This window comes from Chionomys nivalis, chromosome 9, assembly GCF_950005125.1.
Source record: "Chionomys nivalis chromosome 9, mChiNiv1.1, whole genome shotgun sequence".
Taxonomy (NCBI): domain Eukaryota; kingdom Metazoa; phylum Chordata; class Mammalia; order Rodentia; family Cricetidae; genus Chionomys; species Chionomys nivalis.
The window spans coordinates 81,356,766-81,372,578 of record NC_080094.1 but is presented as its reverse complement, the minus strand read 5'-3'; the positions used below and the strand labels follow the sequence as shown (position 1 = coordinate 81,372,578).

General features: G+C 55.6%; 1 protein-coding gene across 2 annotated transcripts; it reads left to right on the top strand.

Annotated features, from left to right (window-relative positions):
- The first annotated feature begins 344 nt into the window (after positions 1-344).
- On the top strand, positions 345-15,798 carry Tp53i11 (tumor protein p53 inducible protein 11). Of its 2 annotated transcripts, XM_057780574.1 has the most exons (9): positions 345-1,340; positions 1,613-1,736; positions 10,156-10,232; positions 10,763-11,049; positions 11,543-11,601; positions 11,776-11,824; positions 12,197-12,293; positions 13,428-13,529; positions 13,827-15,798. In XM_057780574.1, the coding sequence occupies exons 4-9, from the start codon at positions 10,876-10,878 to the stop codon at positions 13,958-13,960; spliced, it is 615 nt and encodes a 204-aa protein (XP_057636557.1). In that variant the 5' UTR covers positions 345-1,340; positions 1,613-1,736; positions 10,156-10,232; positions 10,763-10,875; the 3' UTR covers positions 13,961-15,798. The 2 variants fall into 2 exon arrangements, with proteins under 2 accessions (XP_057636557.1, XP_057636556.1); XM_057780573.1 differs by lacking the exon at positions 1,613-1,736.
- Positions 15,799-15,813: the final 15 nt, after the last annotated feature.

Here is a 15,813-nt window from a genome sequence, read left to right as displayed (position 1 = left end):
AACTGGAAATCCCAACAACAGCCACAGAGTACTTCCTGCTTAGGCCACACCCATTTTGTAGATAAGGAGACTTGTAGAGGTTAGGTAACTTTGCTTGCCCAGGGACATGCTAAAAGACAGAGCAAGGGTTTGAACCCAGGTATTCTGGTTCTGCGGCCTGGAGTAGAAAAGCGAAGCAAAACTCAGCAGCCAGAGGAATATCTACTTGGAGTTTGGGGGCAGCCTCTCTCCTCTCTGCCCCACTTCTTTACCTTGCTTCTCTCCGTCCCCACCTTCCCTCCAGGCCTGTTGGAGTTACTTACCTTCAGTCCGGAGGACAAGATCCCAGCGGTTTCTCTCAGCGGGAGGGAGGCTCTGGGTGATCAACAGCTATAAAGAGCCAGGCAGGGACGGGGTGTTGTAGGAGCCTGTCTTTTAGGCTAATAGGCTCCTGAAGATCTCCCAGGACCCCGGGAAACACTCTCGGTATGGGCTGAGATAAAAGGCTGTTTGGTTCCCCCAACAAATATTCTGCAATCCCAGGTAAGACCCCCTCAGCTCTGACACGTGCAGCAGACAGCACAGGGACTGAGGTCGAAGGTCTTCGTGGGGTGAGAGTCCTTGTCTTTTGAAGTCACTTCAAGCTGAGGGGTCAAGCCGGGCTGAAAGAGCACCCGTTCTCCGTCATCTTCAGGTCTAGGCTAAGCTTTAATGATTCACGGATCTGTGAACTGGGGCTAGTCCTATAAACCTCTTGAGCTGTTGAGAACGCAAAAATTTCATTCCTGAAAGTGTTTTAGCAAACAGTGGCCATTACTATCCAACCGTGCTGGTTCACACTGCGGGGAGAGGGGGTGCTGCCAATCAAAGCCGGCCCCTGCCTTCCTAGACACCGGCCTAGGCTTGAGAATGAGTATTTCATCGACTCATAGGGGATGTTTGCAGTCCCGGGAAAGGGGCGCTGTTTTCAGAACTTCCGATAAAGTCCTGGGTGGCGAAGCAAAAGGGTGTCCCCGACCGGGGATCCCCTGGCTAAGCGGGGTTGCGCCCCCAGCAGGTGGCTCCCGGCAAGGCCTCGGATGCAGCCTTGGGTCCCCCCACCCCTCTGTGCCCGCCCTGGCCACCTCGGGGGCGAGGCAGCCAGGAGCGTGGGAGGGGACGGCGTGCCATTGGCTTGTGCGCGGCACTAGAGGAGGGACCAGTGCGGGCCGCCAGACTCTGGCGAGCCCAGCGGCGCAAGAGTCCTGCCTGCCCTGCCCTGCCCTGCTCGCCCGCGCGGCGCCGCGATGTGAGACTCCCCCGGCCGAAGCGTCAGCGGGGCACGCCAGCTCCGCGAGCGCAGCACCCCGCGCGCTAGGAACGTAAGTCCGCTGCCCGCAGCTGATGAGCCTCGCACTTCCCCGTCGCTGCCACCGCGCCGGCCGCTGCCTGCGCAGCGGAGCCCGGGGGCGCAGGGGGGCCTTAGGGAACTCTGGGGGGGCAGCGAGCACCCTGCGCACGCCAGCCGGACGCCGGAACAGCACGTCACCGGCGGGTCTGCCGGCGCCCGGGACCCCCTCTGAGCTCCTCGAGGCACCGACCTGTCCTTTTTGTTTGTCTCCTTGCACTGACTCGGTTTCCCTTTCTCCTCCAGCTCTCTTCTCTGCCACCTCCAACCCCTGGGGGTGTTTATTTCGCCCTCGGCCCCCTTCCGGACTATAGCTTTCTGCTTTGGAGCCTGAGGGAACGGAGCGTGAAGCAGTTTCTACTGTCGCCGGGTCTGTGTCTTCCGTGCTTAGTTCTCGGTCCCCTCCCCCTTTCTCGCCACCGCACCCCCTCCCGCCTTTGTTTCCTGGCCTGAGGATTGCGCGGTGCAAACTTGCGAGTTCCCGGGTCTTTGTCCGCACCGGTACTCGGGCAAAGGAGGTGGCAGGGTATCCGCTGCCCACTGGTCTGTCTGGACCTTCAGTGTGGGTGCGGGGGCTGGAGGAGTCGCCGACTCCCGCCTCACAAAGTAGAGGAGTGTTTGCAGCGCGGAAAGGAGGGATAGATCTGAGGGGGAAGGCACAAGGCCGGGGATACTCCCGAGCCCCTGCTGGAGAGGAGCGGACGGAAGCGTGACTGGGCCAGATCCTAGTCCAGGAGAGTCATGAGGGGATCGCAGGTGGATCAGGACGATCCTCTCTTTTCAAAGGCGCGCGGTCAGCTGCGAGGGAGCTGTGCGGGGCGATTGGCTGGCGCAGGATGTATCGGGGTCTCATGTAGTGCACAAAAATGCTCAGCGCAGCATCCATCAGGGCCAGACGTTCATTTAGAGTCCCCTATCGCCTCCTTCTTGCAGCCTGGGTGAACCTGGCTTCTCCCGCCTATGGGGTGAAGGAGCAGGGAGAGGTCCAGGAACTGCCACCACCTTGCCCCAAAGCCTGAAGTACACGGCCAAGGCCTCCTCGAAGTCCCCCTCGCGACCGCACTTCCTGTTTCGTTTGAGACAAACTTGCCTGGCGGGAGTGGATAAGTCCCAGGATTGTGGGGACGCCCATCTAGCTGTGCCTTTCCTCGTTGGAACGCCACCTCTGGAGGCTTCCGGAGAGGGGCCACCAACTGCAGCCGGCCGCGGAACTGTGGTGGATTCGTGGAAGAATCCGGAGAGACACCATCTGCCTCTTAGTGGCAGCCCGAGGCTCAGTCTGAGGCAACGACCTATAGGGTCGTTGGGAAATAAGCGTATTCTTCAGATTTCTGTTGTCGCCTTTGTCCAGACGTTGCCCTCCCGTAAAGTACCCTCTGGTCTCAGTGTCCTAGGACACTGACTTCTCTTTTGCAGGACTTAAGTCTGGCTGCCTCCACTTGATGTCCCTCGCTTTTATCTTTCCTGCCCCCGGACCTCGTAGCTCCTACCATCCCAGCTCCCAGGCTGGACTTGTGATAGCCCCCTCTGCTGGAGAAAGGCCTAAGGCTCCTGGCTAGGGGCAGGGTCTTCTATCATTGTTCTTAGGTTTTCTGTGTCTTCATTTACTGCCTAAAGTATCTGTGAGTACTACACAAAAAAATGATGACACAAATGGCCGGCACAGGTCCCACAGGTCCCCGCACACCTGTGGAAGCTGTAATGACGCTTCCCTTTGGTGGTGCTGTGGCTTAAGCAAGGAGAAGAAAATAAATAATAAATAAGCAGTTCGGTCATGCGTGGTGCCTTGGAGTTGTCCCAGCACCCAGAGAGCTGAGGCAGAAAGAGTTTGAGTTCCAGGTCAGACTGGACTATGTAGGAAGACCCTTGTCTCAGAAAGAGGGAGAAAGCAAATTCTGTAATGTGGGGTGGAGGTCAGGGGAACACGTAGAGCGTTGGACCGTTGAGGACATTTTAAGGAGTGGCCAGCGCTGCTTTTCCAATCAGCCTTGCAGAAGAACTGGTACAGAGATCCTGAGGCATTAGCATGCTGCTCCTGTGCAGTGGGGCAGGGGAGAGCACTGGTGAGAAAGGATGGACCCTCCCCCATCTCATAGGGGAGGGGATTGATGATTGGAGAGGATCTGTAAGCTACCCCCCCAGGAGGGGCATCTACAGATTGGCCATGGTGGTCTGAGTAGGTGGCAAAGCCTCACCCCCAGACCCCCAGCACAGCCACAGCAGCCAGGGACAGGGAGATGCCCCCAATGCCCTGTCTCCCCAATACCCTCATGCTTCTCCCCACCTGCCCCCGTCAGAGTGCTGGTCCTGACTCAGAGTCACCCTTATTCTTTCTCACCCCAGTTCTTCCTGATACTACCCTCTTTGGAACACTCTGTTTGTGTGGGCATGGAATCCTGGAAGGATTCTGCTTTACTAAAGAAACTGCTTTAGTAAAAGGGGAAAATGAGGCCAAGTAGTTGAATCTTCAGGTCTAAACAGCAGCATTGTTGAGCACTGGCTACAAAATGTAAGCTATTCTGGGTGTTTGCTGGCAACTTCTAATGGGAGAAAGTGTCATTATTATGCCCATTTAACAGATGAGGAAGTTAAGGCCCAGAGAGGCAAGTTCCTCTCCCAAGGCCACACAAGTTGCTGGGAGCATGGGGTCAGTGGCTCTGTGGACCTTTTGAGGAGTCACTTCCTTTGTTAACCACTCTGTCAGAACCCGAGTATGGGGTGGAGAGTCTTGGCCTTGAACTGGGGTCCCTACCCAGGGGGAAGCAGGGCTGTAGGCCATTTGGTCTGAGGATACAAGCTTGGCATGAAGCATGCCTTTGAGGAAGCCCCCAGTTGCCCCTTCTGTGTTGTTGAGCAGCAGGGAGGGGCCTGGGGAAGGGGAGCTGCTGCCCCATTCACACCAGAGCCCCAACCCTGTGGGAACAAGAGACAGGGCTGTCCTGATGGATGATGGGCCCAGTTGCCCTTGAGGGCACTGACTCGGTCACCAGACTCTGGGAAGGCTGGCCCGCTCCGGGTTGAAAAGGGCAGTAATTCTCCATGCTGTGTCTTGTCTTTTGCAAGTGACAGCAAGACAGGAAAGGCCCTGTCAATGACTCCTGAGCGGAGAAAGGCTGTGTGCACAGGGCTGCTGCCTCAGACGGTGAAGTCCCACCCAGCCCCATCCCCACCCCCGCCCCAGGGATGTGGCTCCCAGGACTGGTCCTCACCCACCTTCTCCAACTCAGCAAGGTTTTTTCCTCTGCCCCTCTGGAAGTCAGACCGACCAGTGAGAAGATAAAATCTACTCACGGTAGTAGGAGAGGAGGAAGGGCTGCCGAGGCTGGGCAGGGCCAAGCTGAAACACAAATGAATGTGCTTATGTGGCAGGAGTCCTGGTTGCCTAGTCAGACCGGGGACAGCCCGCAGCACCACATTTTCCAACTTCTGTACAGAAACAGTTGTGAAGGCAAGTCCTGGGCCATCATGCTTGAAAGCACAGTGACCCAGGGCACCCTGACCTCTTAGTGGCAGGGCAAACCCCGAGGATCCAGATCCAAGAGTCAGGTTCCTGAAGGTTCGGGGAACCTGGCATGGACTTCGTAGCTTTGCCGCTGGGATGCGTCTGTCATGGCTGCCATGCTAAAGGATTTCACATTATGGTCTTTGTCTGCTGGCTCCCTTCTTTGTTACCCTACCTTTCTCCCCTTTCACGGCAGCTTAGTGACGGCAGGAGGTGACAGGACAGCCACCATCATTGCTCTGTCCGCCTAGGGAGCATGCTGGAATAATGTTGTTCTCTGGGGCCCGAGGCGCAGCCGGGCTGCCAGCAGGGGCTGTGCACAGCAGCATCCCTCCGTCTTCCCTTTGCTTGGGCCTGGAAGATGGCCAAAGAGACCGTGCCACAGGGAACATTATATGTGTCAGTACTGCTACCCGTGTTCTTGGGCCCTTGGCTTTGTAGGTGGGGCATGGCACCACGGCTCTTCCACGGCAGCAGGCCTGGGAATTGCAAGTCTAGGGTGGGAACGTGGTGTGTTCACCTTCTGCTCCCTGTGACACCTGAGATGTAGGTCACTTTGCCATAGGGTCCCAGTAGTTGGTTCCTAGAAGGTGGCTAGACCTCCATCTTGTCCCTGGGGTGCCCTAGAAGAGGCTCTGGGCCCAGAGTCTTCGCTGCTGTCTACCCTCTGACCAGGCCCTCCAAACTCGGAACTCTGCCTCTGGCTGTCCTCACTTTGTGAGCAGCGCTGTTCAGGCCCACTTCCAGCTATTCTGCAACAAAGCGATAACGGAACAATAGGGTCTGATCTGGGGCACTGGTTCTCAGAGCCCTGCCCACATCACAGCCCTGAACCCGAGAGAGGCCCGTCCTAGGGAGGAGGGCTCTTTAGGCATTGGGGACACAACAGGACTTCCAGGGGAGAGGGTTCTGAAGACGGCTTGAAGCTCAGTTATGTTTGGCCGTGTGTGTGTGTGTGTGTGTGTGTGTGTGTTCCAGGAACACTCAATTACCAGACACTCACAAAGACAAACACAGACATCCATTCCTCAACCGCCCCTCCCTAGACCCTCTCAGGAGATCCAGGGAGAGCTCTAGTGCTGCCACGCCCTTCCAGCCAGGGACTCCTGAGTAAGTAACTTGCTTGGGCCTCAGTGCTCTCATCTGAAAAATGGAATGGAATCGGCTGTTGTCACAGGCAATAATGTGGACTCCAGGGGGTCCTAGGTTGGCTGTGTGTGGCTGGCGGCTGTCCCCAGCTCAGGCTGGACGTGTAGGCTGATCTCTCCTCACTGGCAGGAGGGCAGTTGCAGCTGCACCTCTGCCCACACTGGGGCGGAAGTGGCTCCCTGGCTCAGGGGCTGTGACTGACTCAGGGGAAATCTCCTGAGCAGCTGTGTGTTCTGGGTCCCTTCCTCCCCTCCCCCTCCCAGGGCAGCAGGTTTCCTAAGCCAGCCCTCCTGGGCACAGCCTCCCTGTTGGGACAGCACAGTAGTCCATTGGTTTCTATGGTAACCAGGCTTCCTGGGAAGGATGGGGAAGTCCTCCAGGATGAGCATGGGAGGTGTGAGCCCCTGCCTCATCAGGTCTGCTGCCCAGAGCTGAATCTAGTAGCTAGAAATTCATTAATAACACAGTGTTTTTCTATCCTCTGGTACACGGTTCGGGGGCCCAGCTCCAAGGCTGCCCTCTTTATGGTACATCACAGGCCTACTGAGTAGACTCAGCCTAGTTTCTTAGATGAGGACTTAGAAGCTCAGAGAGGCTAAGTAATTTTCCTGAGGTCACAGTGCAGTGAAGAGAAAGAGCTAAAGTTTGAATCCAAGTTTTCCAAATCATTAAGAGTATGTTCCTTTAATCCCAGCACTTAGAAGGCAGAAGCAAGTGTGTCTCTGAGTTCAAATCCAGCCTAGTCTACTAGGATAGCCGAGGTTACTCAGGGAAACCTTTACTCAAAAAGAAAGAAAATGAAAGAAAGAAAGAAAGAAAGAAAGAAAGAAAGAAAGGAAGAAAGAAAAGAAAAAAGGGACATTCCTTATCCTCTGGCCTTGTACCCCCAAGAATCTTCCTTCTCCTGTCTTGAGACACCCACTTCTCTGGACAGGAAGGCACTATAATCCAAACCATTATACCGGAGCTCCCAATGAAACCATTAGCCTAACGTGCGTGCCTCTTAGGCCCCTCGTCCTCCACACCCCTCTCCTGTCCTGGACTCCCGGCTTGCGTGTAGCTTAGGTGTACGGAAGAATCGAGAGCCTCGCCTTGCCTTCTCTGCCTCTCCCTCTCAGAGTTAGGAAGGCCTGGGAATGGGAAGCAATGGGCCGTGAGTTGTAAGTGGCCAGGAATGAACACAGGAGACCAGCCGAGCCCTGAGGAGGAGGGCAGGGTAGAACTTGCCTTCCCACTTGGACAAGGGCTCAGAGTGACTGTCCCTCTTAGAAGGATGGAGAGCTGCTGTCTTGGAGGGGATGGCTGCCAAGGAGTTTGACAGGGGCAGCACGCAGGGCATGGCCTGATTGATAGCTCTTTCCATCTCCCATCTGAGCCTAAGGGTGGAGGATTAGCCACCCCTCCCCCTCCCACGGTCACAGTGGGGATGTGGAGGCCCTCTGAGTAGCATGCAGGAAGTCGGGCAGGTCTGAGTGCCAGCTGCCTTTTCCGCTCTGCTCCGCTGGGTCTGGAAAGAGGGCAGCAGGAAGGAGGACAGAGCCCACCCAGGGCAGGGCGTTGGGTAGCTGGAGGGTACACGGCTGTATTCACTGGCTCCTCTGCATCCCTATCCCCAGTTCAACGAGGGAAACTGAGGCCCTGAGGCTCATAAGTAAGTAGAGCCAAGATTCAAGGCCAGGTTCATTGGCTCAAAGCCAGTGTGTGGCCAGGATTCCCAGGAATGGAGTGGGGGAGGTGGCTTCACTTATGTTCAATGATATCAGACCTGAAACCCTTGGCAAGTGGCTTTGGTAGGGAAGAGTGGGGGAGGGGAGACCAGAAGGCCACTGGCGTGTGTGTGTGTGTGTGTGTGTGTGTGTGTGTGTGCGTGCTGGGTGAGGCACTGGGCAGAGGAAAACAGTGCTGAGAAGCTTCCAGCCCAACAAGGAGAGATACTCTGGAGCTGATCTTGCACAGGGCACTGAGGTCTTGGTCCCACGTGGTGGTAATGAGGTCAGTCTCCTGGTCCTCTCAGTCCAGAGTCACCGCCCAGAGTGTAAGGGGATGTGCTGGGGAGGGTAGTGGTACCCTGTCTAGTAACTCACCTTCAGTGGACAGTCTAAGACAAGACACTACCTGCAGACTTGCTATGTTGTGTGAGTTAGCCTCTTCTTCTTTTCCCACATGAATGGGGAGACTGAGGCACAGATGCTAATCAGATGGGTTAAGCCATTTAAGCCACTGAACATTCCAGAAGTTAGTCCAGGCAGCAAGTGTGCAGCCCTCCTGCTGTGGACGCTGTGGTCACTTTCTGAGTTCGGCTCTGCCCAGGGTCTTGCTTCTCCTTAGACTAGCTTGTGGTGGGGTTGGGAGCGAGGGTAGGTGGCTATCCCCATATCCCAGATGAGAACAGTGGGATTAATTTGCCTCAACTGCTGGTGACAAGATGCCCCATTCTCTACCAGCTGAACTCTGGTGTCCCATGCCCACGCCTTCACAGGGCCTCACTGAACGGGCTCCCTTCCGTGCAGCTGCTTGTTGCTTACTCTGACCCAATTTCTCTTATTGCCTCAAGGCCTCTAGGAAGCTGGAGCTAAAGTCCTAGTTCACAAGTGAAAAAACTGAGGCTCAGATTAGTGAGGTGACTCAGCCAAGGTCATGAGACTTGTGGGGGACTGAGTTGAGCAGCCTCATACCTGGCTGGACTCCAGAGGCCTCAGAGAGTGGGGTTAAGATAGAAACGGCCCACAGCAAGTGTTGACAGGAGTGGATGTGGTTTGTGGAAGCTCGGGTGGTGTCCACATCCTTCAGCAGGCCCACTCTGACCAGTTTACCTCAGAGGCACGGGAATGTGCGATCCCTCCAGATACACGCAAAGGAAGGCAGGAAACAACCGGATGTCCTTCATGTGGTACAAGTATTCCACAGGACACTGATGTGCACAAAAAAGGAGTGGGCATTTGGGGCACTGGGCCTAGGAGAGTTGGAAAAGACATCCTGTTTGGGGGGAGAAGCTGGGCAGGCAGGTGCTCATATGCTTTATGATTGATACTGTTTATGCAACATTTGAGAAAATTCAGATGAAACTAGAGTAACAGACATCAGACTGCTGGAAGTGGAGATCAGGGCTTAGCTGGGACAGCACACATTTACTGCAGTCCGTACATCTGAAACGGTGTCCGGACCTGCAGGGCGTAGTGGCATGATTATCGGCATGGATTAAAAAGAAGGGTCAGAGGGGACGTGGGAGAATGTGGCCGGGGACTGTCCTCCCGATCCTTAGAGGAGGAGTGGGCTGGGCTGGGCTCTGCACCCTTGAATGGACGGCTAGAGATGCTGGTGAGTGTGTTCAGTCTGTTTGGGGTCAGAAGAAAGATTTGGGGCCCTCCCTGGGACAGTGTGACTGAAAGGGCCACCCCTGCATCCCTCAGGCCTGCTGAGGGGCACAGTGTCTCCAGCACCCCAGCAGGCGCAGGAAGGAAAAACACAGCCACAGATTTTACAAGGGGGCTGGGTGTCAGGGCCCGCCACCCAGTGGTGACTTTTTCTGTCATTTTGAACAAAAGCCACTGAACCTCTTCTAAGGTGTGCACTCCACCCTGGCACCTTTCTACTGCTTGTTTGTTGGGATGTCTTATTTCATTTCAAGAGTCTGACAGGTTTGAAAAGGAACCAGGGTGAGCTGGGGACATTCCCTGGGGTGGAAGACGTGTGCAGAGGGACATGGCACTGGGCAGCAGGTGGCTTGGAGGAGGAAAGACAGCTTCTGAACTGTGCCTTGGAATGAGTTTGCTCAAGGGTGGGGTACAGGGGCCTGTGAGCGGAAGTGAGATGTGGGGTACAGGGGGCTTTGAGTGGAAGTGAGATGTGGGGTGCCAGGGGCTGTGAGGGAAGTGAGATTTGGGGTACAGGGGGTGGTGAGGGAAAGTGAGTTGCTGGGGCACAGAGGGCACTTGGCACTGGCTGGTGCTCAGGTTAGCTGGGATGCTTTGTCCTCTTGTTTGGCTGGTTTCCATACATTCCAGGTGAGCTCTCCTCACCTGTGGAATCATCCTCATTTGCGCCCATCCTTCGGGGGCCTTGTGATGCAGAGTTCTGGGCGACGTAGGCTCAGCCAGAACCTCACCTTGTTACCCCTCCCAACTCTGTCTCCTTCTAGACTATAAGGACTGAACACAGGAGAAGAACATTCGTCTTGGACTCCACTTTAGCACCTGGCTCACTGCCCGTCTCACAGTACGTGCCCAGAATTGGCCTGTGGTATCGCTGGCCTGCAGGGCTGGGGATGTGGGATGGGGTAGAGTCTGTGGATGCTGGTAACCGGGAGTGGGTGAGGTCTGGGCGGTATGACCACTCCCTGAAGCCTCATTTTCTGGGCTTAATGCCTCCATCCCTCATGACAAACCGTCTCCTTCCATTGGTCCTGGCCAGCAAAGGAGGCTGTCTAGGGCCAGGAGGATCAGCAGGCTGGCTTGCTGGCTGTGGGGATTGTCTGGAAAGGTCCATGTGGCCCTCAACCTTAGGAGGTTCACTTTGGACTTGGGCAGAGTCCTTACCTCTCTGAAGTGGTTTGTTTGTTTGTTTGTTTTTTTTGTCTCTATGACCCATATATCTTGTCAGTGAGATCCAAATTGGTCCAAATGCCTTCTCTAAAGCCCATATGCTGCTCAAGGGCTGACTGTAAGCGCTTGTCTGACCCAGTCACCTGGGCTGTGCCATGTCTATAGGGGCCAGGTTGGCAGCATCCTCCTCAACCTATTTTACAGGAGAAGAAACTGAGGCAGCTGCAGCTTCATCTTCTCTCAGATCCTGAGTAGGGCCTGGCCACACCCTTCTCACCCTGCATTGGGACCTGGGGTCTGGAAGTCCAGCAGGAACGATGGCTGAGGCCAGTGTCTCCCCACGTCCCTCAGCAAAGGACAACATGCCAGCCAAACAGCCTCCTCCGCTCATGAAGAAGCACAGCCAGACGGACCTTGTGAGCCGCCTGAAGACCAGGAAGATTCTGGGCGTGGGCGGGGAGGATGACGATGGCGAAGTGCACCGATCAAAGGTGAGCCACGCGCCACGCGAGGAGAGGAGGCAAGGCCACAGGACTGTTGGGGCCTATGGCTTCCCCGTGCCTCTAGGACCCTCTGCAGTGGCAGCAGAATGATTTGTATAGGGGCAGCAGTTTGTGGCCTTGCCCCCAGTGCTCCTTAGGGGACAGGCACAGACTTGAGTGGACCCTGCTGGCCCTGCAAGGTGTCCCTTTGTTTATTGACCCAACGTAGAGATGAGGAAGCTGAGACACTAAATAACTTGCATGAAATTATGTCAGTGATGACAGAACCAGGCTTCCAGCCCATGGCGGGCAGATCCCGGCTTTCCTTCCTAACCACCTCCTTTCAGCTTCCTCTTATCTGGGTTCCAAGGGAGACAGGAGAGGTCAGAGAGGAGAGAGACCTCTATGTCAGTCAGAGGCGCTCTGGTTCTGGGTGTACACAGGGTGGGTGGGTGGATGCTGAAGGCCTTTTCCCTGGTGCTTCTGACTTCTGTGTCCACAGATCAGCCAGGTCTTGGGCAATGAGATCAAGTTCGCTGTTCGGGAGCCTCTGGGGCTCAGGTGAGTAGCAGGTCTTGTTTTGATAGTTTTGTGTCCGGGGTATGTGTAGGGTCTTACGTTATTACTGGGCCTTGCTCTGGATCCCTCCCCAGACACAGGTGTTTGGTCTCGCAGAGTGTCCCTTGGGGTCCATGTGGAGAGTGTGACTGTAACTTCCCCTCTACACCTCCCCAGGGTCTGGCAGTTTCTTTCTGCTATGATGTTCTCCAGTGTGGCCATCATGGTGAGTCCTTGTGCCCGGTCCTGGCTGCAGGCAGGTCTGGTGCTTATCAGCTGGTGACCCCTGAGACTTAGATGGAGGGAGGAGGTGACTGGTGCGGCCCTTGCCCTCCCCCCGCTTCTGCACCCCATCGCTGCTATTTCCAAACTGAGACCCACCCTTTAGGGTCTTTGCTAGTTCCAGGGCTGACACTCTGGCCTTCCTCAGGGTACTGTGCCCCAAAGCAACCAGCACCACCTGATCTGGGCTCTGGGAACCACAGGAAGGGGGCAATCAGGTCCTACCATGGGAACCCTGGCTATGTCCTTGGAGGAAGGCTGTCCCCAGCATTCATCTCAGCCTAGAGCTGACCCTGTGATCCTCTGCTGCCCACAGGCCCTCGCCCTCCCTGACCAGCTCTACGATGCAGTTTTTGATGGAGCTGAGGTCACCAGCAAGACCCCCATCCGTCTGTACGGTGGTGCCCTCCTTAGTGAGTAATTCTGGGCAATGGTGGGAGAGTAGGGAGGCACACCTGGCTTCACGGCAAAGTCTCCCTTCATTCCCGGCAGCCTGCTCCCTTCATCGGTGGCTGTGCTGAGCATGGGCTACCACCTTGTGGCCGTTTGTGGAATGCACATGGTTAGTTGGACGTATTGAGGCTACAATTGCATGCAGTGTGCTTAGAGGAGCAGAGCTGAAGGAAGCTCTCATAGCCTAGAGGAGGGCAGACTCAGCACAGTGTCTTCTTTATCCCCAGGGCATTTGGTCCTTTTGATTTCTTCTCTAATCTGAGGACACAACAGTTGACAAGAGTCTGAATTATAGTTTTAAAGTTCAACAGTTGGGGCCATCACTCCCTTCCCTAAAACGTTCTATGGATTACCACTGCATGTAGATCAAAGTCCTGCATTTATGCCCGACAGTCAAGGTCCTGTGTGGGGTCTGGGCATACAGTGGACCCAGCCACATGTCGTGCCGGCTTCCTGTGAGCTATGTGCTGGGTCTCAACGGCAGGTACACTGGAAGATGCACATTCCTGTTTCAGAGGGCCACTGGGCCTTCACACACACTTTCTCCAGTCTTGTGCCAGCTGGACCTAAACTTGATGTGAGCAAAGCAGTTGTGGAGATGGAGATGGCTCTCAGGGAGGCTGCCACCAGTTGAACACATTACGGTCATTTCTGGTGTCCAGAGATCAGATATCAAGGCATAAGCACCATAGTTGGTCTTCCACTAAAATCAAGGCCTATCCTGCTCTCTCATGAATTCCTGAGAGGAAGTCCTTCCTGACACAAGTTCTCTGTCTCCCAGGGCTCTTCTGTTAGGGGCACTAAGCTATAGGCCTAGGTAACTGAGATCCCAGACCTTTCCACACAACATCACAAGAGCAGAGCTAGCGTGGCGCCATTGTGTAGATGAAGACATGAAGTCCCAGGGACGAGAGCCTGCTCTGTGTTTCATGGGGCTTTAGAAAGATGTCAGCAGCTTCAAGAGCAGACAGCTGGGTCTACGGAAACAAGGACTAGGAGAGGGGGTGGCCATTTGATCTGAGGGGTGGGTGTTGTGATAAGGAGGTTCAGACCGCTGGGTTGGGGTTCAGGCTGACCCTGTGCTGATCCAACAGGCATCTCCCTGATCATGTGGAACGCACTCTACACAGCCGAGAAGGTCATCATCCGCTGGACTCTGCTCACTGAGGCCTGCTACTTTGGGGTGCAGTCCTTGGGTGAGTAGTGTAGGGTGTATTACAGGGGCAGAGCACTGGGGACTCCCTGCGACATATACCTTATCCTGAATCCACAGCCCATCTGTGGAATCCACAACCCACGTCCCTCCCTTAGGCACAGACACGCAGCACCTGTCTCTTGGGGGAAGCAGACTAGAGGTATCTGTCAGCTGGACTGGGCAGGTATTGAGCCTCCCAGCCCCAAGGACGAAGGAGGGTGTTCAGCATAGCTCCATGGTGGGAGGGGCTTGAGCGCATGTCTGCTCCTGACCTCTGGCTCCCCGGTTTCCTTCACAGTGGTCACTGCGACACTTGCGGAGACAGGCCTCGTGTCCCTGGGGACCCTGCTGCTCCTGGCCAGCCGCCTCCTCTTTGTCGCTGTCAGCATCTACTACTATTACCAAGTTGGCCGGAAACCCAAGAAAGTGTAGCTGGCTGGGACCTGCCTGGGCCTGGACCTGGGCCAGAGTGGCTGGGGAAGTCCCTGTCTGTGGGCCCCAGGCAGGCCTGCAGACTGGCAGGGTGCACGCAGCTTCCTTCCCTCCCAGGCACTCCCTGGAGTCAACTTGGACCTCCTGGGCTTCTAGGAGTTATAAGTCAGGCTGGGCCACCCCACTCCTCACCCCATACAGGAACAACCGCTTGCCCCGGCTTTCTTGACCTCTAGACTCTAATAGACAGTCTAGAGTGGAGCGCTGGGGCCTGGGCGGAGTCAAGGATAGTTCCTCTGCCGGGAAGCCCTTTTCTCTCCAGGGGATTGCGTCAACCCCAACAGCAGGCTTCAGCTTTTCTACATTCAGAAACCTGAAAACTGTTTGTTCCCATATGAGTTCCACACCGCACACACACACACACCACACACACACACCACACACACACACACACACACACACCACACACACACACACACACACACACACGAGTTTTCAGAGCCCCCACTGTGGTCAGCTAGCCAGGGGAATGCCTGCCTCCATTGGGCCTAGGTCCCCCTCCTTGGCCTGCTTACATGACCCTCCCTTTGGCCTGCTGTAGAGTGTTCTGATACACTGGCTGCCTGCACCCCAAAGCACCAGAGTCTCCCCAATGGGCCAGGGTTAGCAGTATACCACAGGCCCTGGCAGGCCTCGGCACCTCAGCTAGCCATAGGCTCCTAGTGTGTGAGGAATTCTGAAGGGAAGCAAAGCAGGGACATTTTCTTGGTATGGCCTCCAAGGCCTGTATGGCTGGCTACACCTGGCTCTGTCCCTGCTCAATATCCCCTCCAGAGGCTGTTCCAAGGCCTACAGCCACTCAAATTCTATAGAAGTAAGGAAACAGAAGTGGATTTGCCCTTGCTCAGCACCGTGACAGTGGGCCCTTACAGCTGAAGCCACCGCTGGTGACGCCAGCCCATATGGCTCCTCCCCTTGGTCCTAGCTCTCAGCACTTTCCTTCCCTTTAGCAGCAAGCACACTGAGTTAAGAGAGGTGGCCTTAGGTCTATCTCTTCCCCTTCTGCAGAGCAGTGGCCCTCTGTGCCTGGGGGAGCCTTTCTCTAGGGCACCTGGGCTCACAGCTTCCCTGAGCTCATTTGGCCCTACAGCCGAGTGCCCCATGACAATGGCCTATGCCCAGCAGGGGGACTCAGGTTAGTTTTAGTGGAGACATGCCCAGCCATGGTATGGCAGAGTGGTGAGAATCTGTGCTTTCAAGATGGGACCAATGCGTGCATCCATCTTCTGCCGCTGGCTTTGTACCAGTCCCACCTCTTGACTCAGAGCACAGGCCCAGCCACCGCCACCTCTCAGTACAGTCCCAACTGCTGTAGAGAGGGTGGCATTGTTGACAGTTCTCAGCACTGATGGGATTTATCCTCTTGGATCCTCTGTGAATGCAGATAGAGTCCCAAGGGAGGTAGTCAAGAGAAACGGAAGACGCCAGCCATGCTCAGCCCTTTGGAGACCTCTGCCAGTCTTCCCCTCAGTGACAGGAGGTGGAAGGTCCTGCCCTGGGGTGGGGGTGGGGTGTCCAGGTCACCCTGGTGTGATAACTTCACAGGGGTGGGGTCAAGACCAGACCAAGGCTGGCAGACAGACATGCCTGTGGCCTTGGGGAGACATTAAGCTTGGAAGGAGGCTACGAAGGAGATAGGAACCCCACCCTGAATCCAAGCCCGGGGTGCCCTGGTTGCCCCAACTCCTCCTGTGCTTCTGCCTCTGTCATGGTCACTATTTATTCCTCAGTCCTTTTTCTTTTTGTAAGAAACAGTCACAAAAAACAGTGCAGAACGATTTCTGTGGTGTCCT

Excerpts from the sequence above, each read along its gene's own strand:
- Tp53i11 (XM_057780573.1), top strand. The coding sequence starts at position 10,876 with ATGGCTGAGGCCAGTGTCTCCCCACGTCCCTCAGCAAAGGACAACATG. Across the intron at positions 12,294-13,427 it reads GTACGGTGGTGCCCTCCTTA|GCATCTCCCTGATCATGTGG; the intron begins GTGAGTAATTCT and ends CTGATCCAACAG. Across the intron at positions 13,530-13,826 it reads CTTTGGGGTGCAGTCCTTGG|TGGTCACTGCGACACTTGCG; the intron begins GTGAGTAGTGTA and ends TTTCCTTCACAG.